Source organism: Haliotis rufescens, unplaced genomic scaffold (assembly GCF_023055435.1).
Source record: "Haliotis rufescens isolate VD_foot unplaced genomic scaffold, xgHalRufe1.0.p SCAF_9, whole genome shotgun sequence".
Classification (NCBI taxonomy): domain Eukaryota; kingdom Metazoa; phylum Mollusca; class Gastropoda; order Lepetellida; family Haliotidae; genus Haliotis; species Haliotis rufescens.
Genome location: NW_025964383.1, coordinates 26252168 through 26275924, shown reverse-complemented (window position 1 = coordinate 26275924; position 23757 = coordinate 26252168). Strand labels below are relative to the sequence as shown.

The 23757-nt window shown below is 41.2% G+C and overlaps 1 protein-coding gene across 29 annotated transcripts in view; it reads left to right on the top strand.

Annotated features, from left to right (window-relative positions):
- The first annotated feature begins 3535 nt into the window (after window positions 1-3535).
- The window catches only part of LOC124129300 (zinc finger protein 8-like), a 92935-nt gene continuing 72713 nt past the window's right edge, over window positions 3536-23757 (top strand). For 23 of the 29 annotated variants that reach the window (XM_046492833.2, XM_046492875.2, XM_046492880.2 and 20 more), the window contains exon 1: window positions 3536-4751. In XM_046492833.2, coding sequence (XP_046348789.1) covers window positions 3896-4751 — 856 coding nt within the window. In that variant the 5' untranslated portion in view covers window positions 3536-3895. The other 6 variants (XM_046492926.2, XM_046492958.2, XM_046492928.2 and 3 more) reach the window with 6 other exon arrangements.

The window sequence follows — 23757 nt, the reverse complement described above, 5'->3', positions numbered from 1 at the left end:
GTTATATTTGGGATAACACTTTCTTTGTAAAGTACAGAATCTCGTTCTTTTTTCCTGTACTTTACAAAGAAAGTGTCATCCCAAATATAACATTTGTTACAAGTATATGTAATTCCTATATCCCAACACCGTTGTGTCCCTCAACGCAGGGCAATCGGAATTGTGGTGCAGGAACAGATTTGTGATAAGGAAGCCCGATGATTGAGTTTGGAATAGGGCCTCTCTGCGTAGCCTCTTGCTGTGAACCTGTTTTAAGGTGGGACTCTTTCAGAACATCGACGGATTACTGACCACTCTCTTCGATAACGCCACACTCAGCAATATTCCAGCTATATGACAGCGGTCTATAAATAATCGAATCTGGACCAGACAATCCAATGGTTGGTTCATGAGCATCGATCTACGCAATAAGGATACGATGACATGCATCAACCAAGTCAGCGAGCCTGACCACCCGATCCCGTAAGTCGCCTCTTATGACAAGCATGGGTTGCCGAAGACCAGTTCTAACCCGGAATCTTCACGGGACTTTTCAAATGTAAAAGCCGGGAGCCATGTGTCTGAGCATCTGAGTGAGTGAGTGAGTATGGTTTTACGCCGCTTTTAGCAATATTCCAGCAATATCACGGCGGGGGACACCAGAAATGGGCTTCACACAATGTACCCATGTCGGGAATCGAACCCGGGTCTTCGGCGTGACGAGCGAACGCTTTAACCACTAGGCTACCCGACCGCCCCTCTAAGCATCTGAAGCCAGATACACGAGTCCATGGATATTAAACATTAACGTTTCACTAACGTGCAATTCCCCAAGTTGTAGAACAAACAACAGTATGAATTGATGCGCGTTGATTCAAAATAATACTGTACCAAGAGTAAGTTTAACATTCACAAAGTGATTGAGAACTTCTGAAGTGTGTAGGTGCCGTTGCGTAAAACACTCTAGCGCTACGACTGTCGTAAGTTTATGTTGAGGTACCCGTGAACATCCGGGGTAGAATAGGTCTTCAGCAACCCATGCCGCAAAAGGCGACTATATATGCTTGTCGTAAGAGGCGACTAACGGGATCGGGTGGTCAGACTCGCTGACTTGGTTGATGCATGTCATCGAACCCAATTGCGTGGTTCGATGCTCATGATGTCAATTACTGGATTGTCTTGTCCAGACTCGATTATTTAGAGACCGCCGTCATATAGCTGGAATATTGCTGAGTGCGGCGTAAAACAACAAACCAACCAACTATGTTGAGGTACGGGAGTCACGAACACTTCAGTGCTAAGATCGCTTTGGTGCAACGGCACCCTGTTCTATTTCCTTGCCTTCATTATTTCCGCGAATGGAATCAGTACTGTCTTGAGCCTCATGTTGGCTAGGGGCGGTCGGGTAGCCTAGTGGTTAAAGCGTTCGCTCGTCACGCCGAAGACCCGGGTTCGATTCCCGACATGGGTAAAATGTGTGAAGCCCATTTCTGGTGTCCCCCGCCGTGATATTGCTGGAATATTGCTAAAAGCGGCGTAAAACCATACTCACTCACTCACTCACTCACTCATGTTGGCTATCCAGTATATGTTTCCAGCAGCATCTGCCCGAGGCAAGGGAGTTAACTGACGAAGTGGAAACTGGACTTCTATCGTCAGTTAACTCCCTTGCCTCGGGCAGATGCTGCTGGAAACATATACTTGATAGCCAACATGAGTGAGTCAGTGAGTGAGTGAGTATGGTTTTACGCCGCTTTTAGCAATATTCCAGCAATATCACGGCGGGGGACACCAGAAATGGGCTTCACACATTGTTCCCATGTCGGGAATCGAACCCGGGTCTTCTGCGTGACGAGCGATCGCTTTAACCACTAGGCTACCCGACCGCCCCCTTGCATCCTGAAGATGGTCCAGTATCTGTGCGTAGACATTTTTTGTGACAGTTCGCCGAATTGTCCAATAATACATGATCGACACTTGTTTTGTTTTAAATCAAAGAGGGGGAAACTGTTACTTCTATGCCTGTGTGATCTATATGAGTCTGACGACAACGTATGTAGCTTGTTTGACAGTCAACTGTCTAGTGACATGCAAGGGATTTGTTTTAAAGAAAATATTTATGTGTTCTTTGGCTTCGATCTTGGGAATCATTTATCTGTATACTTTGACCCGAAGAGTGAAGTAATAATATCCTTCATCGACATTAATTTTAAATTGAATATTTTCATTCGTGTTATTAAAATGTGTGGATAGTACAGTAAAATACGAACGGGATTTGCCTTTATCCTGTTCAGTTGTCAGATATAACTGCGATTCATGTATTCAGTATGTTGTGAATAATCATTAGATCTGGTGTGTAAGTGAATTTGTATTTCTAATTGCCGTTGAGTTGACTAGATCAGGCGCCTTGATTCGCTGTGCAGAGTTGCGTCCCTTGGGCACGCCAGAAACCTATGATTGTGGGTTCGAATCCCGGTTCGCCCCGATTTGGTAGTGTTTGTTTGTTGTTTGACGCCGCACTCAGCAATATTTCAGCTATATGACGGCGGTCTGTAAATAATCGAATCTGGACCAGACAATCCAGGGATTGACATCATGAGCATCGATCCACGCAATTGGGATACGATAACATGCATTAACCAAGTCAGCAAGCCTGACCACCCGATCCCGTTAGTCGCCTCTTACGACAAGCATGGGTCGCCTTTTACAGCAAGCATGGGTTGCTGAAGACCTATTCTACCCCGGATCTTCACGGGTCGGTTTGGTAGTGCATGACAAAGCCAAAATGTAGATTTTCCCGAAATGTTGTTAATATATGTACATAAAGTCTCAAACACACGTATTTACGAATATGTCACACTTCATTAACAGTTTCTGCAAAATGTCACTAATTTGTTATGTTTAAAGCAGAGATTAGAACAAAAGAATCTATTTGAAGGACGACCAAACAAAACGCAATTGACTATTAAAAAAAAGTTTTTCGACGCCTGAAAGATTATTAAGTTCTCAGTATGATGTTATGTAATATCAATAATTACCCACATATAAATTACCTTTAGATTTTAGAATTCTGTCATCTGTCGAACCTACTCAGAGATGTTTGTCAGGGTAGAGCAGCAGTCGCAGCCATGTGCTTAAACATATATCATTAGTGTGTTAAGATCTACTAATTTTATGGTTACATAAAACTGCAAATTTTCCGAGGAGCGGACTCGCAGTGTCATTAAAAATAAAATGTAAGCATTTGCTTTTTCAATGTGTACAAGTGTTTATAATATGTCTGACATATACACTGACATGTTATATATAGACACTTTCACAAACACACACACACACACACACACACACACACACACACACACACAAATGTATATACAAACCCAAAATGTGATAGTAGCATTATAATTAAGTAAAATTACAAACAATTAACTTCCTCATACCCATTCACTTGCGTCAATGTAATGCACGCAATGAGATGTGTTTTTGCAGTTGTAATTTCAACAGAAGTCCTTATTACGAAAACTTACATTGAAGTTAGTCTGTAGGAAAGTAGTTTCGAAAGTACCGGAAAAACGAACGAGGAAGCCAAGAAGAGGTGGTGGACCTGCAGAGTATTTCAAGAAAAACAACTGAAATACGACTGTCCATGTATTATTCATACTGCAGGGTGATCATTTGATTCTTAATACACCATAAGAAGAAACTGTGGGGATGATTTTGTGATCAGACGCCCTTGAAGAGGGATTAACGAAGCGCGCACCTGCCATGTGTTCGAAATTCCGAATGCGCGAAGCAAGTACAAAGGGGCAAGACGTCGAGAAACAAAACTGATCGAGGAAACATCATTTCCCCCATTCTGCAGTGACGATTTAACAGTTTCAAGCAAAGGATCAAATCGAAAAGGGAATCTACAATCATGTTCATCGAAACGCTTCAGTTCACCATTCCAATAGACTTGTGCACTGTATTTTCATCGTTACAAAAAGGACCGAAGTCGAATCTTGAATTTCCGGCATCGGTGAACTCCTATGGCACGACACAAGATGCCAACATTCAAGTTGCGTTGCATGCAAACAAGCTGACGTTTACAGTTGATGGCGTTTCGTCAAATGCGAGCATGATATCAAAGAGCGAATGCAAAACTTTAAGACTTTCAGTATTTGACGTAGACCGTTCATTAATACCACAAGAAAGTGAAGTTGTAAGTTACGGGCAGATGTCAACGTCGGTCACAGTTTCAACCAAGCGCTTGCACGATAACACCTCATCAACTCAACCTGCATCGAAAAGTAGTCGGACTGAATATTTAGAAAGTACACCAATTCGTTCACCAGCCCGTCGCATTCCACATGCTCAATCCACGTCTTCTCCGTCCAACAATACCCATTCAAAATCTCAAAATGACACTTCTGTTAATGTGAAACAAGAACCAGAAGATCCAGATTTAATAGAAATAGAACCGGATCCTGAACCCGATGGTGTTGTGCCAAAGACAGAGACTCCATACATGCAAATAGATTATTCATCAGATGTACCTCATACGCAAACGTCCCAAGCAGCTCTAGATCGACTTTCTCATCCACAATCATCACATTCTCAATCACCTGGTTCTTCATCATCGTCCTTCCATCAAAATGTTCCACATGTGCCAGATTACGCCGGACCCAGTACTAGTCAAGTTCGTCATGGTGACCAAAGTGCAGATGACTATTTAGTGTTTCAAGACGACAATGACTACGGCGACGATAACGAAGCAGATTACAGCAATGACGGTAATTATCTAGTTTGTTCTGCTGTTCAAGAAGTGATGGTCGTCCTGATAGAACAAAACTCAGTGAAACTTGTTCCGACGATAACAATAGTGGGCCCAACAGGGAACAAGTGATTCAAACAATCCGCCCTGAAACCAATTTAAACTTCAGTTTTTTGTTTTCTGTTATCTATAATGATATCTCATGAAATTCACTATATAAGCCAGAATTATGAAAATATTGTGAATCAGATATTTGGGGAATAGTTCAGAAAGCTTGAAAATAGAAACAGTAAGACTACAGTTAGTTCCACCAGCCTAAAAATACGTATGGTCAAGGCACCACTTTCTAAGCATGTTAAAAATCTGTAGGTGATCACGAATGTTGTACTACACAGAGCTCCAGATAAGCTTTTGGTGTTGTGGGTATTTTACCCATGCATTTTAAAATCATTGGGTATCAGTAATTCTATCTGCGTATTCAAATTTCTGTTACCCACTAGTTTTTACACATGTGGGTATTTAAGTTAAATATTTAAAAACACTGTTCATCTAGTCCCTGCAAACTGGTGTCGTGTGGGTTCGAGAGCTTTATAGGACTCAAAAATACCATGATACTTCCACAAGAAAGTGTGATGGCAAATGATCATGATGTAACTGTCATCGTGGAGTTTGGCAAGGTTGACGGAATGCCCGTATATAATTTCACAATAAGTTGCTGATTTGCTAATCGAATACGCAGGGTTACTTCACAATATTTTGATGATACGCACAAGTTTTATTTTTGTAGCGTATCTGTAATGTTTGTTGCGTATTTGATACGCTTTGATTATATTTTACTGCGTATTCTGCATTTCTGATGCGTATTTCACGCAGATACGCAGCTTATCTGGAGCTCTGACTACAGGATTAATTAAAACACGACCATACATTGTTCGAAATTAGGCTTGATGGTTTAAGGGGTCCTTGTCATAACCCTAATATTAATTGCAAAACATTAAGGGGTTCCTAAGATTAAATTACTGCAGGATCAGACCTCAGAGACCACAGGACCCCCAATCCCCACTTCAAACACCACCATAGAAGCCCAGAATTATGTCTACCCCAACAAGTGTTGGTTGTATATCCATCAAACTGCCTCTGTGTCAAGCTTGCAAGATAACATAATTGAAACAGGTTCCCCAGGCCTTGTGTACACCATGTCCAAAATAACTACCTGCCCGTGGCTGGTAACTTTTCTGTGAAATTTTCCTCCACCTGCCTGACTCAGTCAGATAATTTTAAGACTACTCCATATTCAGTTTTATTATGATTCCTTGTAGATTCTCAATCATTGTCTGCATTATTTCAACTGAATCGAGACGCAATAGATGCGATTTGTCTCAATTTTTTTTTGCGATTTTTAAATATTTCAAATGTCTGAATGGGGTCAGGTAACTTTCAAGATGGGCAGGCGACAGTTTGGATCTCCTACCTGAATGTTGGGTCTTAAACTTATTTCAAACACTGCAGGGGTCGATTTTACTGCTGGCCCATGGCCAGTTAAAATTACAAGGGGTTTGCGGACTCGACCTCGACTCTGTCTCTGTTAGTTTAGCGAGGTCCTTTTTGAGTAAAATTCTGTTTGGTCTTGTAGAGTCAGCAAATCATAGTCCGAATACTAAGACTAAAATATCCTGAAAATTATGTTGAGAGCCAGGTTTGGGATTGTAGGCTCAACTGTAAATGGTAGAGTATTAAGTTATGAAAATATGTGTTAGAAAGTATGAAACTCAAAGTGCTGGAAGGGCGAATAGTTTAGGGAAGCTATACCCTCTTTCACTTTGACACAACACAGCTTGACTGTCCACTATAGTATAACTGTAACTCCACTTCCCGGGCAATTTATCAATACAGTTGCCATGGTTACTGAGTAAAACTGCCAGGATGACCAGCACTTCTCCTTAATCTCACAGTGTTTGGTTATTTCTAATGCTTGTGATATCTTCAGTTATGACCTGAAACAGTTGACGAGCATTTTCACATGATTTGTAAAGACATTGAGACATCCCAACATCAGGGAATAACCAAACACTCATTTGCAACACGGAAGGGTTCATTTCTCTTGAACTTCTAGACATTGACCTCCCTTTTTAAAAGGAAGTTTTCTGCCGGAATTGAATCAGCATGGACAATAACAAGTTAACAACAGTGATGATGTCGAAAACCATGCCGATAAACAATTAACATGCTTTTGAATCATACAAGCTCAGAACACACCATGAAGAAAATCACATGCACTAAGCACTGTGTCCCAGCCACAACAGTTCTTTCGCATGCTGACGTTGAAACACGCGAAAAACATGAATATCACCGGTCACAAAAATTAGTCTCATGGAACAATGCGGACTTGTCCTCAGCTCAGAAGCAGTTGTAATCAGCCATACTTCTTTCATGGTGAGGGGCGGTCGGGTAGCCTAGTGGTTTAAGCGTTGGCTCGTCACGCTGAAGACCCGGGTTCTATTCCCGACATTGGTACAATGTGTGAAGCCCATTTCCCCCGCCGTGATATTGCTGGAATATTGCGGCGTAAAACCATACTCACTCACTCACTCACACTTTCATGGTGTTAGAAATTGGCATTAGTCTTGTAGTCCTGGCCAAACTGCCCAATACTTGAGGTATCCTAAGGACTAGTGGAAATTTGCGTTATAAGTTATACGTAATGATCATGAGGACTAGTTGACTAAAACTGTTCGTTTCTACCGCTGCTTCAAGTGGTTCTGTTGGCAGTAAAACCAGTAAAACATCGGGCAGGGGCAGGCCTTAATGTTGAAACTAATTTGGTTGCCACGGCGATTAAAATTTCTACTTGGTGACCCATATTTTATTCAGTCGCCACTGGCTACTTGGAAAAATCAAGCCGTCGACCTGATATCACTAACTGCTCAGTACAGAAAAACATGCATTAATAAATACTGTTTGACTGAACTAAACTTTATTTTACAAAAGCTGAAATCAACTTGGGAATTGTATAGTAAAACTTAATCGATAATCTTGTCTAGTATACATATCGTAAATAAAAACAAAGCTTGTTACTCTAAGCGTTAGGGCTGATTACGATTCCCTTGAATGTTCAGTGAATCGGACTGTATCCCTTCATGAATTAAATTCGTTTTTCGTTGTCACTAGACAAAAATATTGGTAAAGAGTGTTTTATTGCTTGAACTCGTCTGTTATTTATCAAATTGAGAAATGCAAAATGGAATATATTCAAGCCATGCAGTAGTGTGACTTGTGTCAGTTTTCCAAGGCCCCTTCTGATACTGTCAACCTAAACATGGGGCTATAAGGTCGTTCTGACGTGACCCGTAATGGGATGTCCTCAGATCTTTGTTTAGCGATAGCTAGAACTAAGGTCTGATTTTAACAAGATTGGGCTACAACAGTGACACTTCTTTCTTATGCTGGCGCGAAAGCACTTGTCTACAAATTAAAATTAAAGGTATCTAATCCACAATTAGTCTACCTCAAACACAGTAGGTTTATCTCCGAATTGAACAAAGTATCTGTTCCTGTAACTTGCAAATACTTAATGAATCATTGAATTTCTTTAATATGAATTGCTTCATTAATTGATGCCATGGAGAATCATCAGATTTTACACATTCCAATTGAAAAGAAATAAGGTTACATTGTTGTTGCTAAGCAGTTTAGAATAAATGGTCAATGACTAGAAGTACAAAGAGAATTGAATCCATTTTGTTCTTGATCGTCCTATATATTACTAACTGCGTCTTGTTTGGTCCGTACAGTTGAGTATGACTTAAAACTGTACTGTCCACAATATTTCAGTTAATTTGTGTTATCAAACTATCTATGCAAAAAGATAGAACTGGTTTGCTAAATTTTGCATCCATTTGCCTTTTGATATTATTTGTATTGCTCAGTGGAAGTCCTTGTCAAATCACACTTAGCTGTATGGAACCAAATAGGGTTTTCCATGCAACTAGTAATCCAAGGAAACACTATAACAAAACTACAAATATATCATCACGTTGGACGAACAATAAGAATTGTTCCTTAGTTTTTGTCCCATAGCAAGTATATATATAATTTAGATACTTGCATTAGGTTCATTAAAAATGTCTTGTATCAACATGTTTATTACCAGTTACTAGGAAAGCCCTATCTGTGTCTGGTATGTTTCTCACATAGAAGAAATAACAATGTGCCATATATATGTTTCATCTGTAGTGTGGAAAGTGATAAGATCGATTTGTTTTGCCCTGCTGGGCTGGTTTGTTATTCTTTGGAAAATATATTTTACACTTCACATCTGAAGGAATTGGAACAAATTTAACAGATGTTTAATCCATCTTGTCACTTGCCATGTTGACACACCCAGTGCCACAGTACAGCGATGAAGGGGGCGTGGTTCCTGGCATCACAAGGTAAGTCCACACACTGGCTTCCTGATTCAACTGTGGCCTGGGCTTTGAGAGTTAATTTTCACATTAGGTTTTGAAGCCATGGGTAAAATACTACAAAGTGAAGATTAAGAAAGTCCATAATTGACACAATGGCACCAAAATCGCGTTCACACTCTGTGTTTCACTCATTGGGACGATGAGCTCTCAATATCTTGAACCATGTGACCCTTACGCGGCAATAGGGATGGGTAAAGAAGATTAATAACATTGGTGCTATTTTGTTCATTGTGGAAATTTGAAAATGAAATTTACTTTTACCTATGAAAACAAAATATGTGGTTCTTTCCGGACAAATACTTCAGTCATTTTGATGACCAAGACATGACCAAGTAACAACTTGCCTAACAATAAAAAAAAAATCATGTTTCTACTTCGTCTGGGATTTTACTCATGACAAAGTGTTCATGCATATCTGTTCATTTGATATTTCTGGGTACTGTTTTCCTACAAACTAGCTAGTATAGTTATGAAAATGGTGGGTGGGATTTATGGGGGTATGTGGTCAGAAGAAAACTGTTCATTTACTCTGTATATTTTTCCTATGGTTGTTTAACACATTCTATTTTGAATCTGAGAGAAGTACATCATTGTTTCCTGATGAGAAATGATGGTGCATGAATACAGTATGGTGATGACATTAGTAATGCTGATGCTAATCGATACTATGTGTATGACTATTAACACATGCTAAAAGGGACAATATGCAAGAAGCAACAAGATCATCATTACAGCCTTAGAAATTCACACTAGCCCAAGTCTAGCAAATTGTGCTGATGACAAGTACAAATCCAACGACAGTAGTCCTCATTGACTTCTAGCATTTGAGGGCTATAATTCTGAACCAGTTCTCAATGCTTCAATTTGCTACAATTAGAACTGAATAAAACTGACAGAAAATGTCAGCATAGTAAACATTTTCGTCTTGTTCAAGCCAGACTAGCTACAAACTTTGAGGACCTGTGACAGGTTTCCACGAATCCTTACAAAATATAATTACCAAGGCTGCTGTTGTCCTGAAAACAGGAATGACATCGCAATGCATTCAAGTGTAAATGAGGTGTTCAAGCTTGTAATGCTTAATGAATGCGGTTGCATAGAAACATTATTATCATCGTTTCACTTTGTAAGACATGGATTGGGAATTTTCTTTGTTGGCGAAGGTGATCGTACTCCGGAAGTCCTGTGAACTGTGGATCAAGTGTGTTGGTTTTCACTGGTATCATGTATACCGACTGTACATTTGTGCCTGGTATTTCTGGTCCTGTGCAGGGCACCTGCAGTGCTATCTTACATTCACCGTCATGGAGATGCCTCATTGGAACCATGCATGAAACTAAATAAGTAAATAATGGCATTGGAACTCTATCAATATCGACTTTACATTGTCATGTTAGGGAAAAGTTTTATGTTGTGGTTATATGGACAAGGTTCACTTTAGGAATTTTCTTACATGTGAAAATTTCAAATATTCCGGAGGTACGCCCCATACAGCATAATGTTGATATGCCCCACCCGCTGTGATATTGCTGGAATATTGCTAAAAGCAGAATAAAACCTCACTCACCACACTAAAATGGTGGGGCAGTCGGGTAGCCTAGTGGTTAAAGTGTTCGCTCGTCACGCCGAAGACCCGGGTTCGATTCCCGACATGGGCACAATGTGTGAAGCCCATTTCTGGTGTCCCCCGCCGTGATATTGCTGGAATATTGCTAAAAGCGGCATAAAACCATACTCACTCACTCACTCACTCACTAAAATGGTTACTGTTTTTGAAAATGTGGGCCTTTTTTCGAATTAAGGGGCTAAAAAGCAGAAGACCCCACCCTAGAATGATCCCTGTATGGATATTATGGGTATTTAGAATTGTGTATCTGCTTTGTGTGTGGCATATGGAAACTTATCATACTAAATCCTGTTGGAGTATGCGAGATGGAAGTGAAGGGATTGCTTTTATTGATGTTGAGTGACGATATTTCCAGATCAGATCTTGTCAAAATCCAGAACAGGAAGGACTGATGTACAGTGTTAATTAAAAAGTCATGCAGATTTATAAGAGATGATCTCTGATGAAAAGGGACAATGTCTCTTGATGTGAAAACAGTGTCTGTAGTTGGGTAAAGTTATGTTCAGTTTGATACGCAGGATTTAACTGACGACTCAAGCAGTTAACTTTAAGGTGGTGAAATTGGGGCAGGATTTAACTGATGACTCAAGCAATTAACTTTAAGGTGATGAAATTGGGGATCGATTTTGTCTGGGTTTGAATCCCTACTTGGAAACAGTGTAAAACCAATCTTTTTATGACATGCGGTAGATTTCACATGCACTGTTGTGAATACTGAGTCAGTATTTACTCAATATGAACTGAAATGCTTTGTGCTGTAGACTGTGATCCACCTTGACACTACTACGGGTAGTCCACTGGCTGGACACAAGAGGGGATACACATGACCCATCTGTTAGTGTGAGACTTGTGAAACTAGAGAGTGTATTTTTTGTTTTATCCCCAATTGTAGTTACTTTGCATAAACCACTAATCCGAATTGAGCTGCAGGTTGGGAATGACTAACGATGGCTGCTCATAGACACAAATGTGTACACTGTCTGGCTCACGGGGTTGTTCTGTCTTGACACTCCCGATGTTTACTTAGTCTGTCATGCAGACCCTGAGACAAATATATCCAATACAGCCCATGCAAGCTTATGATCGTTGGCAAGTCTCTTGGCTTCTTTTTATCATTTTTTATTTAGGTAATTTAACAACTTTATTCATTGAAATACTTTCGTTTCTCAGACTAGTCTAATGTTTAATGTCTAGGTTGGAGTTCACTGTCTAGACTTTACCGATGTGAACTGACAAGACTCGGTAGTTTCTAGTTACTATTCACTGGTCGGATGAATGTTTGTGGCATTTCCGTTTCATCCCCAGAAGCAACACATCTAGATATTGCAAGGGTAATTTGTTTAGAGAATCAGGCTATGAACTTTGTTTGTGTTATGGGCAGCTGTTGAAGAAACATCGAGTGTTCGAGCCCAGAGTTTTGTTTTCAGTCCCTTTGAGGTAAAACTGACTTGGGCCTTTTCTTGCTTGCAGGTTCTGATGGCTTTGGAAGCTCAAGCACAAGTCCACATCTGTTTGGCCAAATGCCCTTTTCTTTGAATCTTTTGTATTCAAGACCACGAGATACTAGACCTAAAACAGTTCAGTGCCCCGAATGTGACAAAATGTTCTGTGATCGCAGCAGTATGATTTATCATAAGAAGGCTATTCATGAACGGCTTACATTCACTTGTACGTGTGGTCGGGTATATAACCACAGGCGTAGCATGGCCTACCATCAAAAGACTTGTAGTGTGTATTTGACAAAGGGAGAGAAATAAGAAAGGTATGAATTCTGAGACTGACATGTGATTGGCTGAAATCGACCCTGAATTTGAATATTAGGACTATATTGTGCAGTGAGACTTCATTTTCCTGAATTTGTGTCTCTGTGCATTTTGAACCTTTAGGTGTCATTTTTTTAACATCCATGGAGTGAGCGATATATACTTGAAACATCTGTACTCGTGAACATCGACTGTCACATATTCAGACTATCAATCCACAACCAACAAATCAGTTTATAAGCACCCAGTGGAAGTAAGCTCGGAGTATAAAGTCCAAAGAATCAGTATCCCTGATTGGACATCCTTCTTTACAACACGATGTAGTGAGATTAACGCAAGTGTTTAGCTGGAGTGAAATGTCATGTGCACTAAAAGGTCACTTTCAGACGATCCACGATGTAGTGAGATTAACGCAAGTGTTTAGCTGGAGTGAAATGTCATGTGCACTGAAAGGTCACTTTCAGACGATCCACGATGTAGTGAGATTAACGCAAGTGTTTATCTGGAGTGAAATGTCATGTGCACTGAAAGGTCACTTTCAGACGATCCACGATGTAGTGAGATTAACGCAAGTGTTTAGCTGGAGTGAAATGTCATGTGCACTGAAAGGTCACTTTCAGACGATCCACGCTGTTCTAGAAGAGGTTTCTTTGTATGCGTCTGGTGTTCTGTCTCTGAGGATTCATTCCAGCATTTTCTGTTACTTTCAGGAGCTATGAACTGGTCAAGGTCAGGCGTTGCAGGACCAGGTTTGCACCCGTTGGTGGCGATCCCAACGGAAGGCATGTTTGTTCCTAGTGTTTATAGACAAGGGGCTTCTGGAGACGGCTTGGTCACCCCCAAACTCTCGTTTCCTTGCTCACAGTGCGACAAAGTGTTCAATAGGAAGTTAGGGTTACAGTATCATGTGAAGGCGATTCACGAGAACATGACACTGCACTGTGTTTGTGGCAAGACGTACAGCTATGAAACCAACATGTCTCGTCATCAGAAGAGATGCAAGGTGCATATGCTGTCCGTGTTACAGCAGTAAGAGGTTCAAGACTATCCTGTGATTGTGCCGTTGCAGGGAGAATTCTAGGGATGGGCTCTAAATTTTTAAAAAAGCCCCACATTTTCAAATACAATGGGGCATTTTTACATTGTGCTGTGTGGGCGTACCTCTGGAATATTTAAAACTTTCATATAATGGGCCCGTTTTATAAAATTCCTAGAGTGAACCCTGCCATTGTGATCTCGGTTTTTAATTGTAGCACATCCAAATAACTGATGTGTGATACAAAGGGCAAGATCTGTTCAATGTCTGCACCTTTAGCGGAGTAGACTGTCATCTTCATGTGTTGAAGCATAATCCATGCATGCATCGTCACAGTGCATGCAGTATTGCCAAAGAGAAAAAGTATTGCCGGGGGTAGGTCTACAGAACGTCGAACACCACCAGACTGTTTGGAGGACCTGAAAGTTTGCATTCAAGTGTTTTCTTAAGAAGGCATGGACGTTCTGTTGTTGTTGTTGTTGTTGTTGTTGTTGTCATTGTCATGAAACGTTTGTCACCTTTATTTCTACCTGGGATTTTGGGAGCTCATTTGATCTCCCCTTGATTAGGTTGACAAGGGGATAGATTGAACAAGATAAAATGACTTGGTGACAAGGAAAATGTGATGTGATGCAAGTAAGGAGACTGTTTGATGAGAATACTGTTTAAAGATCATGTTCCTCTGGAACAGTTCCAATGGTTTGTTGGTGTAATGGCCTGGTTTTCTTTGTGTAGATGGTCAGTAACAGGACTTTCTCCCTTCTTTTGAACTATGTTGAAAAGACATTGATTGATGACACTGCCCTGTTCACTTTCAAAGTAGTTCCATCACTGATAGGTTTGTTTGTTTGTTGTTTAACGCCGCACTCAGCAATATTCCAGCTATATGATGGCGGTCTGTAAGTAATTGAATCTAGACCATACAATTCAGTGATTGATATCATGAGCATCGATCCACACAATTTGGATCGATGACATGCATCAACCAAGTCAGCGAGCCTGACCACCCGATCCCGTTAGTCGCCTTTTACAACAAGCATAGTCACCTTTTACGGCAAGCATGGGTTGCTGAAGACCTATTCTACCCTGCGCAGTTGAGATACAGGGACATGCGTCTAACAAGTAAGCGAGGCTGACCTCCCGATCCCTTTAATTGCCTATTACGACGAGCATTGGTTGCTGAAGACTTACGACCCGGAATCTTGGCGGGACAGCTGATAGGTAGATGATGTATCAGGGATCAGTTGTTTGTTCTTTGTTGGCATAACCTGAAAGATGTTCTTCTTTCTTTTCTTTTGGGGGAGGGGGAGGGGGCGTGGGTGGTACCCTATTGCTTTAGGCATTCACTGGTCACTCCGAAGTCCCAGGTTCCTCACATAGGTACAATGGGTGAAGCCCTTTTCTGGTGTCACCCGCAGTGATATTGCTGAAATATTGATACGACCTTACTTGCTCACTCTCTCTTATTTCAATTCTTTCCTTGAACTTATTGCTGTATGTTGATATTGGTTGAAGGTGAAACAGATCAAAATTAATTTGAAACATTATTCATTGGGAATTTTTGTTACTTTCAGGTGTTCATGGTTCAGGCTTAAATCACCAACTCGGGGGACCAATGTTTGTTTCGATGAACACAAATAATTTCGATGGCTCAATTTCGAGTTTCATGAGGTTTGACGAGTCTAGAAAACTATTTTCCTGCCCACTATGTGATAAAGTTTTTGGAAACAAGAGGAGTTTGTATCAGCATAAATCGTCCATTCACGACGGTCTAACCTTTACTTGTGTCTGCGGGAAAACTTACTCCCATAAACGGAGCATGTGGTACCATCAAAAAACGTGTAATCCGTTTATTGAACAGATGCCCGGAGGGCAACAAATGTAAATCATGACTGGTCTTACTGGACGCAGCATTCATGCCTTTGACCGCCTCCGTGGTCTAGAGGTAGAGCGTCCACCCGGAGAGCGGAAGGTCCGGGGTTCGATCCCCGGCCGCGTCATACCAAAAGACGTTAAAAGATGGTACTTGTTGTTACCCTGTCTGGCGCTCCGCATTAAGGGGCTAAAACAAGGACTGGTCGGCTTGGAGTCAGTATAGTGTGTCTGGGAATAAACTGCGGCATGGTATCTCAGTGAGCTAGCGCTATAAATCGGCATCAGTCCGGACTAGTACAAGCAGCCACACACACACACACACACACATACACACAGACATACATGCACATCGCTATATAAGTGGAATAATGTTGGACGCGATGTTAAACCCCATTTCACCTCACCCACCTCATTCATGCCTTTTGTGTTTTTTTCATTCAAGTCCTTGCAAATGGAAGTAAGATCGATCCATTTGGTGTTTTAACGAAAGTCAGATATTTGTGCAGTGTAAGCCTGTGGCTTGTCATGAATACATTATCATGATCTGCTGGTAGTGGAGTGGAGTGGACTACCCTCATTGGTACAACTGATATTTATGGAGTTTTTTTCCAGTATACATGGTATGGCTTTGTGGTTGTCGTCATCACTTCTTCCGTCTACAGACCTCGGGGAAAATCCAAGAACCTAATAATTACTTAAAACTAAGTGTCCGGTTGTGTACGCAAACTAGTAACCAATTGTGCACCAAAAATAGGGAAGTGTTGTGCACGCGAACCCATGACCAATTGTGTGCACACAGACCAGTGATTAAAGGTGTGTACAAACCAGCTATTCCTTGAGCACACAAACCAGTGATTCATCATCGTGCACACAATCCAGTGACTCGTCATTGTGCACACAAATCAGTGACTCGTCATTGTGCACACAAATCTGTAACCAATTGTGCGCACACAGACCAGTGATTAAAGGTGTGTACAAACCAACTATTCATTGAGCACACAAACCAGTGATTCATCATCGTGCACACAATCCAGTGACTCGTCGTTGTGCACACAATCCAGTGACTCGTCGTTGTGCACACAAACAATACTGTGTGACGGCGTGTTTTGAGTATCTCAGTGTGTTGTATTGTCAATCAAAGTGTCCATAATATTTGCTCTATCTTTGATACCATATTGACTCTGAAATAAACATTATAAACCGAAGTGTTTGAATGGGGTCTTTTTGTCTGTCCAGCAGATACAGTGGAGACATTTGAAAACTGAAAGGGTTAGCGAATGAAGTCTCAGCAAAGACTTGAGATCAGCCACTGACAGTTTCTTGTCTGAACTGCCTGAAGAGAATGAATCGAATGATACTAAACAAACGTGTATGGTTGGCGAAAAAGGAGCATATTGCAAAACAACATTACTGTGTACAGAATCCTTTTTCTTTCTTTTTTCATTCTTGAACCAGATTGTAAAGCATTTTAAAATTTAAAATTGTCAAATTCGAAATTAAAAAACATTTCTGATTAGCCTTTTTGTTACTTTCAGATAATCGTAAAGCCCCTAGAAGTTCGCAACCATATTGGAGCTTAACGCCATCAATGTATGACGCAATGACTGTTTCTAACATCGAAAACATTTATATGAAACATCTGACCGGCGACAAACCTAAGAAATCGTTTCCTTGCCCCGAGTGTGACAAAGTGTTTGGTAGCAACACAAGTTTGTACCAGCATAAACTGGCCATCCATAGCAAACTGACCTACTCCTGTGTCTGTGGAAAGGTTTACAATCACAAGCGCAGCTTGTGGTACCATCAGAAGTTCTGTCCTGTTCATATCGGACAGTCAACAGGAAGTGACCAACTCTGATGATCATCTTTCAATGGTACCGTATGAAACATTCACGAATCTACTCACATCCAGTCCTGGAGACTCTCACCAGTACATACTGAGGGTCAAGTCATGATCCCTGGGTTGGTGACTTGTGTATCCAGCGATTTCATCTCGACCTGCTGATAGGAGGATGTTCGGCCCCAATTCTACAGCAAATGACAGTAAAAACATTGTTACAAATTACGAAAAATAACTTTGAAACAAAACAAGTTTGAGCAATGTCATTTTTTTCTCTCCCAAATTGGCTGCCAAAGACACTTACTCTGGAATGCTGTGGTTGCACATATTCAGAAGCCAAGAGCCGATTTTTAATGATTTTTCAGTGTTAGTTTGAAGAAAATCAACCATTGACACCCTGAGTGTATTTCTTACAAACATTAAAAATGTCAGTTATGTGTAACGTACCATTTTCGATTTTTATAAATTTGATACTTAAAAAAGCCACGCTTTTTTTCTTCCCATGGGATTCGCAATGTAAGTTGTATCCATTATCAATTTGCATGAGTGTTAAACCCTGGCCATATTTCTGTGTGGGAAGGAAGGCTTTCAATCATACATTCACCTTGTGGTACCATCAGTAGAATAGACGCACGCTAACGATCACATTTCAGTGTTGGTATTCTAACACATTTTGACCTCCATAAGAAAAGACTTCAACGTGGAGTTGATGACACTCGTGTAAAAGATTAATGTCATCTTGTATGCATAAATGGTAGTGACTATGGTTGTTATGGCCGTGACAATTACGCATTTTGCAGAGTCTAGGTAGGTTTATAATTATATAGTTATCAACGCCTTAGGGGTAGTAGAGTGTCCTACCGGAGAGCGGAAGGTCGGGGGTTCGATCCCGGCCACATCATACCAAAAAATTTTACTTGTTACCCTGCCTGGCGCTCAGCATAAAGGGGCTAAAACAAGGTGGGCCGACTCACACTCACAAACATGCCTGCACATCGCTATATGAGTGCAATAATCTTAGACGTGACGTTAAACCCCATTTCACCTCGCCTTATTTTGTTATCAGGCTGTTCGAGCTTTGTAGTTTCTTGAGCATCCTAGTAATGCTGACACCCTCGGAGATCTGGATTGAATGAGGCAAGAGTGGCCCACTTGTCTCAGATGTCTCAGATGCCACAGTTCACTGTGCAGAGTTGCCTACCTTAGGCACGCCAGACATCTATCATTGTCGTAGGTTGTGGGTTGAGATTTGACTGGATCATGTTTCTTGTTCTGTCAGCACCATACCCTTTGCATGTGGGTTTATGGGTTAATACCTGATACCTGCATCGCTTGGGAGTTTTCCTCCCACTTCAAGCTGACCAGGTGTGACATAACTGTAATAATGTTCAAAGCGTCGTAAGTTGCTCGCGCACGCTGGATCTATTGGTGTTACTTGTTCAACTTCAGATGAGAGTATGGAAATGTATGATTCAAATGGTGGAGTCTGTGATTGCCACATGGTCTTAACTCTTTTCATTTTTGACCTGGTCGTTCTTGTATGGGAACAAGTCTACATTTATCCGTTACTTACTGTCCATGATGACAATTTTGTTAATTCAGGAGACAAACTGATGTCGAGTTCAGGCGGTCAATTTCTGAAAGGTATTCCAGTGGGTTAAACCATTAATAGTAAAGACTTATGCAGAAATGTAAAAGTAGAAAATGCTCTGTACACAAAACAACCGCCCCCGTGGTCTAGTGGTAGAGCGTCCGCCCGGAGAGCGGAAGGTCTGGGGTTCGATCCCCTGCCGCGTCATACCAAAAGACGTTAAAAGATGGTACTTGTTGTTACCCTGTCTGGCGATCGGCATTAAAGGGGCTAAAACAAGGACTGGTCGGCTCGGAGTCGGTATACTATGTCTGAGTGGGGTATTCATGTTCAACTTTGGCATGGTATCTCAGTGTGCTAGCACTATAAATCGGCATCAGTCCGGACTAGTACAAGCAGCCACACAAACACACACGTACATGCACGTCGCTATACAAGTGCAATAATCTTGGATGCGACGTTAAACCCCATTTCACCTCACCTGTACACAAAACATCAGTACTGATTGTGCAGGGTAATGGAGACGTTCTTATTGAATAGGAGGTGCCAGACATTACTGCGAACCGCTGAGGGATTCGGTGGAGGGCTATGTCTGAGTTGTGGGGATCTTGCCCTATTTAAAACATCCCTACTCCTCCTCTTTGACAACATTCTGAAGAGCCGTGTAATATACATTGTAAGGATCGATTCATGACGAAGCCCATGCAACTGTGGAAGAGAACACAACCAACTATCCATTCCTGAAAAATATAGAGGGTTCAAAGAATTGAATGACGTCACAGATGTGTTTTAATGGTCCCACCGTTTTACCTTTGACGGGGTTGGCGTGGCATTGTCCCCCAAAGACGTGGATCCTTGTCCACGATGTCCGTCACAGGTTGTCCAGGCCGCTGTGATATTGCTGCAATATTGCCGTGTGCTGTGTTAAACAACGAACCAAGAAACAAGTACTTGTTTGAACATGGGAGACTTCTCATCAGCCTTTACCTTGGTTTCAGGTCATGATGGTGCTCCACCCTACTGGAGGAGATTAACAGCGTCAGTGAATGAAGACATGAATGTGTCTACAATAGGCAACTTTCATGTACCGGGCTGCATTCCTGCCAAGTCCTTCTGTTGCCAGAAGTGTGGGAGAACGTTCTATAGTGTTTCAGCACTGCAGGAGCATCACTGCCAAGTCAGACAGACATTTTCTTGTGTATGTGGCAGGACATATGCTCACAAAAGGAGTTTGAAATACCATCAGAATTTCTGCGGTGTTTATGTTAAGCAGTTTTCGCAGGAGCAATGTGATGCTGAGTGAGACATGTCTTAGGATTGCATATCAGCTGGGTATATAGCATTAGAAATAGGCACTGGTCCTATAGTCCTTGCCAAACTGCCCAATAGTAAGGTATCATAAGGACTAGTAGAAATTTGCCATTTTAAGGGTTTTGCTATGTGTTATCATTATAAGGATTAGTGAACTAAAACTGCTAGTTTCTATCGCTTGTATATCGGCATATATATCACCTCACCACCTGTGAGCGAGGTAATGGTTGTCAAGCGTTTGGTGTCATTGAGAGAAGGTTATTGAGTGTTGTCTGAAGGCTTGCAGACTGAACATATCATGTGATATTGTGAAGGTTAACAGTAGTATAGTAGAACTTGATGAATGTGAAGGAACAGACCACACTTCAGGGTTTTACCTTCACAGACAACAGTGGGATCCAGGGGACCCCCCATTAATTTTAAGGGGTTGGGGCTGGGGGGCATGTAATGAAATGGTGTAGTGTACTGTACATTTTGATAATTACTTTAGAGCCTGGAATGAATCGGTAATCATGTGGACAGTGGTCATGATTGATGGATGACATGACAGACACTCATTACTGCTCTTGATGCGCTGTAGGTACAATGAATATTATTGTGTGTCCCTTGGGACGCAGTATATTCTCTTTCTGTGTCAAATTTCAAAATTTGTGAGTACTGGACGCACAAATCCTGCGCCCTTTGTCATGGTTGCCATACTGTCTATTTGAGCAATGACAGGTCATGCAGAAAAATGAAGCAAGTCCTAGCAAGTGGTGCAAACTCAATTGTTAGACCCTGGGTAGTTGATCATGCTGATCTAGGATTTTTGTTGTTTTCAGGTTATCATGTTGGGAGTTCTGATTCTGGTCAAGCTTGGTTTGCGGAAATGGCCAGGGCGGATAAGTTACCCCCCATGACGGGTGCTAAAAGTCCGTCTGTCAAAGCATTTTCCTGTTTAGAGTGTGAGAAATCATTCTGTGATAGAAAGGGACTGCGATATCATAGGCTGGCGATTCACGAGAAGGTGACATTCAAATGTGTCTGTGGAAGGACCTACCACCACAAACGAAGCCTTGGTTCGCATCAGAAAGTTTGCGTTCAGTTTATGTTGTTTCAGAAAGAAGAAATAACACAATTTGGGGAACATTTGTTTGGACCGAAATAATGTTTAAAAGAGTGAACAATCGGAGCAATATGTAGGTCTGCTTGAGAAAGGTTGTGGTGTTGTGGATTTTCAGAAGTGTGACAAGAGATGACCCATTTTTATTATGGTGTACGATACACCCTCGTCACATATCAGTACATAATGAGTCTTAGGTTTATAATAACACTTATTATTACCTACGAGGGCAAACATATCGGGGTTCATAAAAGTCATATGGGCCCTAGGGTCGTATCATGTCACGAGACAACACTGTATTGTTTCCGTCATCCTGGGCGGCATTGTTGACGCCATTTGAATCTTATTGTGACGTGAGGTCAGAATGACGCCACACTAGAAACAACGTCTTAGTTGAAGATTGTTGACGTCATTTGACAAATTGTGGTTCCACTTGCTGTTGTTATACTAAAATTCACCTCTGTATGTATCTACGGTAATAAATAGAACATTATATTCGTGTTCATGTTGACCTATGTTTATGACACTCGTGCCTTAATTCCGGTATTTTGACACTCATGTCGTAATGGGATGACATGAACACTCATATAATATCCTCTATATCTGCGCCACTTTTATGTGGAATTCCCCATGTTCACTGTGACCTGGCAGAGCTCCAGATAAGCTTTTGGTGTTGTGGGTATTTTACCCATGCATTTTAAAATCATTGGGTATCAGTAATTCTATCTGGGTATTCAAATTTCTGTTACCCACTAGTTTTTACACATGTGGGTATTTAAGTTAAATATCTAAAAACACTATTCATCTAGTCCCTGCAAACTGGTGTCGTGTGGGTTCGAGAGCTTTATAGGACTCAAAAATACCACGATACTTCCACAAGAAAGTGTGATGGCAAATGATCATGATGTAACTGTCATCGTGGAGTTTGGCAAGGTTGACGGAATGCCTGTTTATAATTTCAAAATAAGTTGCTGATTTGCTAATTGAATACGCAGGGTTACTTCACAATATTTTGATGATACACACGTTTTATTTTTGTAGTGTATCTGTAATGTTTGTTGCGTATTTGATACGCTTGGATTTTATTTTACTGCATATTTCTGCATTTCTGATGCGTATTTTACGCAGATACGCAGCTTATCTGGAGCTCTGCCTGGCTTTCAGCAGATAGTGCTACCAACCAGTCTGTGTTGACCTATTAATCTAGTCTTTCCTGAAACCAGTAGTTTTGTGCAATGGTATTTTGCATTTTGTTCACTGATAGGCAAGGCAAGGCCAGTCTGAGCAGTTACCAGTCCTGGCAATGCAATCACTTCATTTGTGTTACTTTTAAAAGTCAACCCATGACTCACCCCATGGGTAGGCGTATGGCCTATCAGGCTGTGAGGTGTAAAGTAGAGACTCATCTTGTCGCCCTGTATCATCGGACTTGAATTCATTGAATATAATGTTCAAAATGTCTGGCTTGTGATTGACCCCAGTTACAACTTGAACTCTTCCTTTTGCCCTCCTTGTTTCGGTACAATACTGATCAATGAACAATCAACATTGATATAGTTTTGTCATATTTTGCATAACAAGCAGTTTTGTGTTGAATTTCTTCAGTTATTCCCTATGGTTATTTTTGTTTCATTATACAATGAGAATACCTGTTATAAGGGACCGGGGGCACGGGTGGCCCAGTCGTCTAAGGCGCCGCGATTTGCTGTGTAGAGTTGCGTCCCTTGGGCATGCCAGAAACATATGATTGTGGGTTCGAATCCCGATTCGCCCCGATTATGTTTCTAGGTTTGTCAGCACCATTCTCGTGCTCGTGGGTTTCACCGAAGTGGTAAACGTCTGAGACCTGCATCACTTCGGGCTTTCCTCCAACATTAAGCTAACACGCCGTGATATAACTGGAATAATGTTAAAAGCGGCGTTTAACCCAACTCACTCACCCATAACGGACAGTTTAATATTCTTTGGGGCTGGAATCTTTGTTAGATGAACAATCGTTTTCATGTCTGGCATGTTCAATGCAGGGTTTTGCATTTGTGGAACAAATTATTCACCCTTCCACTGAATATGAAATGGTCGGGTTTCTGGGTTACAATTGGTCCATGCGACTTACTGGACCCTGATGGCGTGGGTCGTTACGCATGATATCGTTTACTGAATTGTCTGGTCCAGACTTGAATATTTACTGGCTGCTATCTTATAACTGGAATATTGCTGGTATAAAGGAAGCTTTCTTAAAATTGTCTTATGCTGCTTTGCACATAATACCAGCCTAGTTCGGCAAGCGTGGAAACTGCACTTTAAAAGTCAGTTAAACTAGCCTCGGGAAGATGAGTGTTGTACCATTCTATTTATGGTATTAGATGAATACATTTGTTGAGGACTACTTGACAGCACTCTGGTTTCAAAAGTTA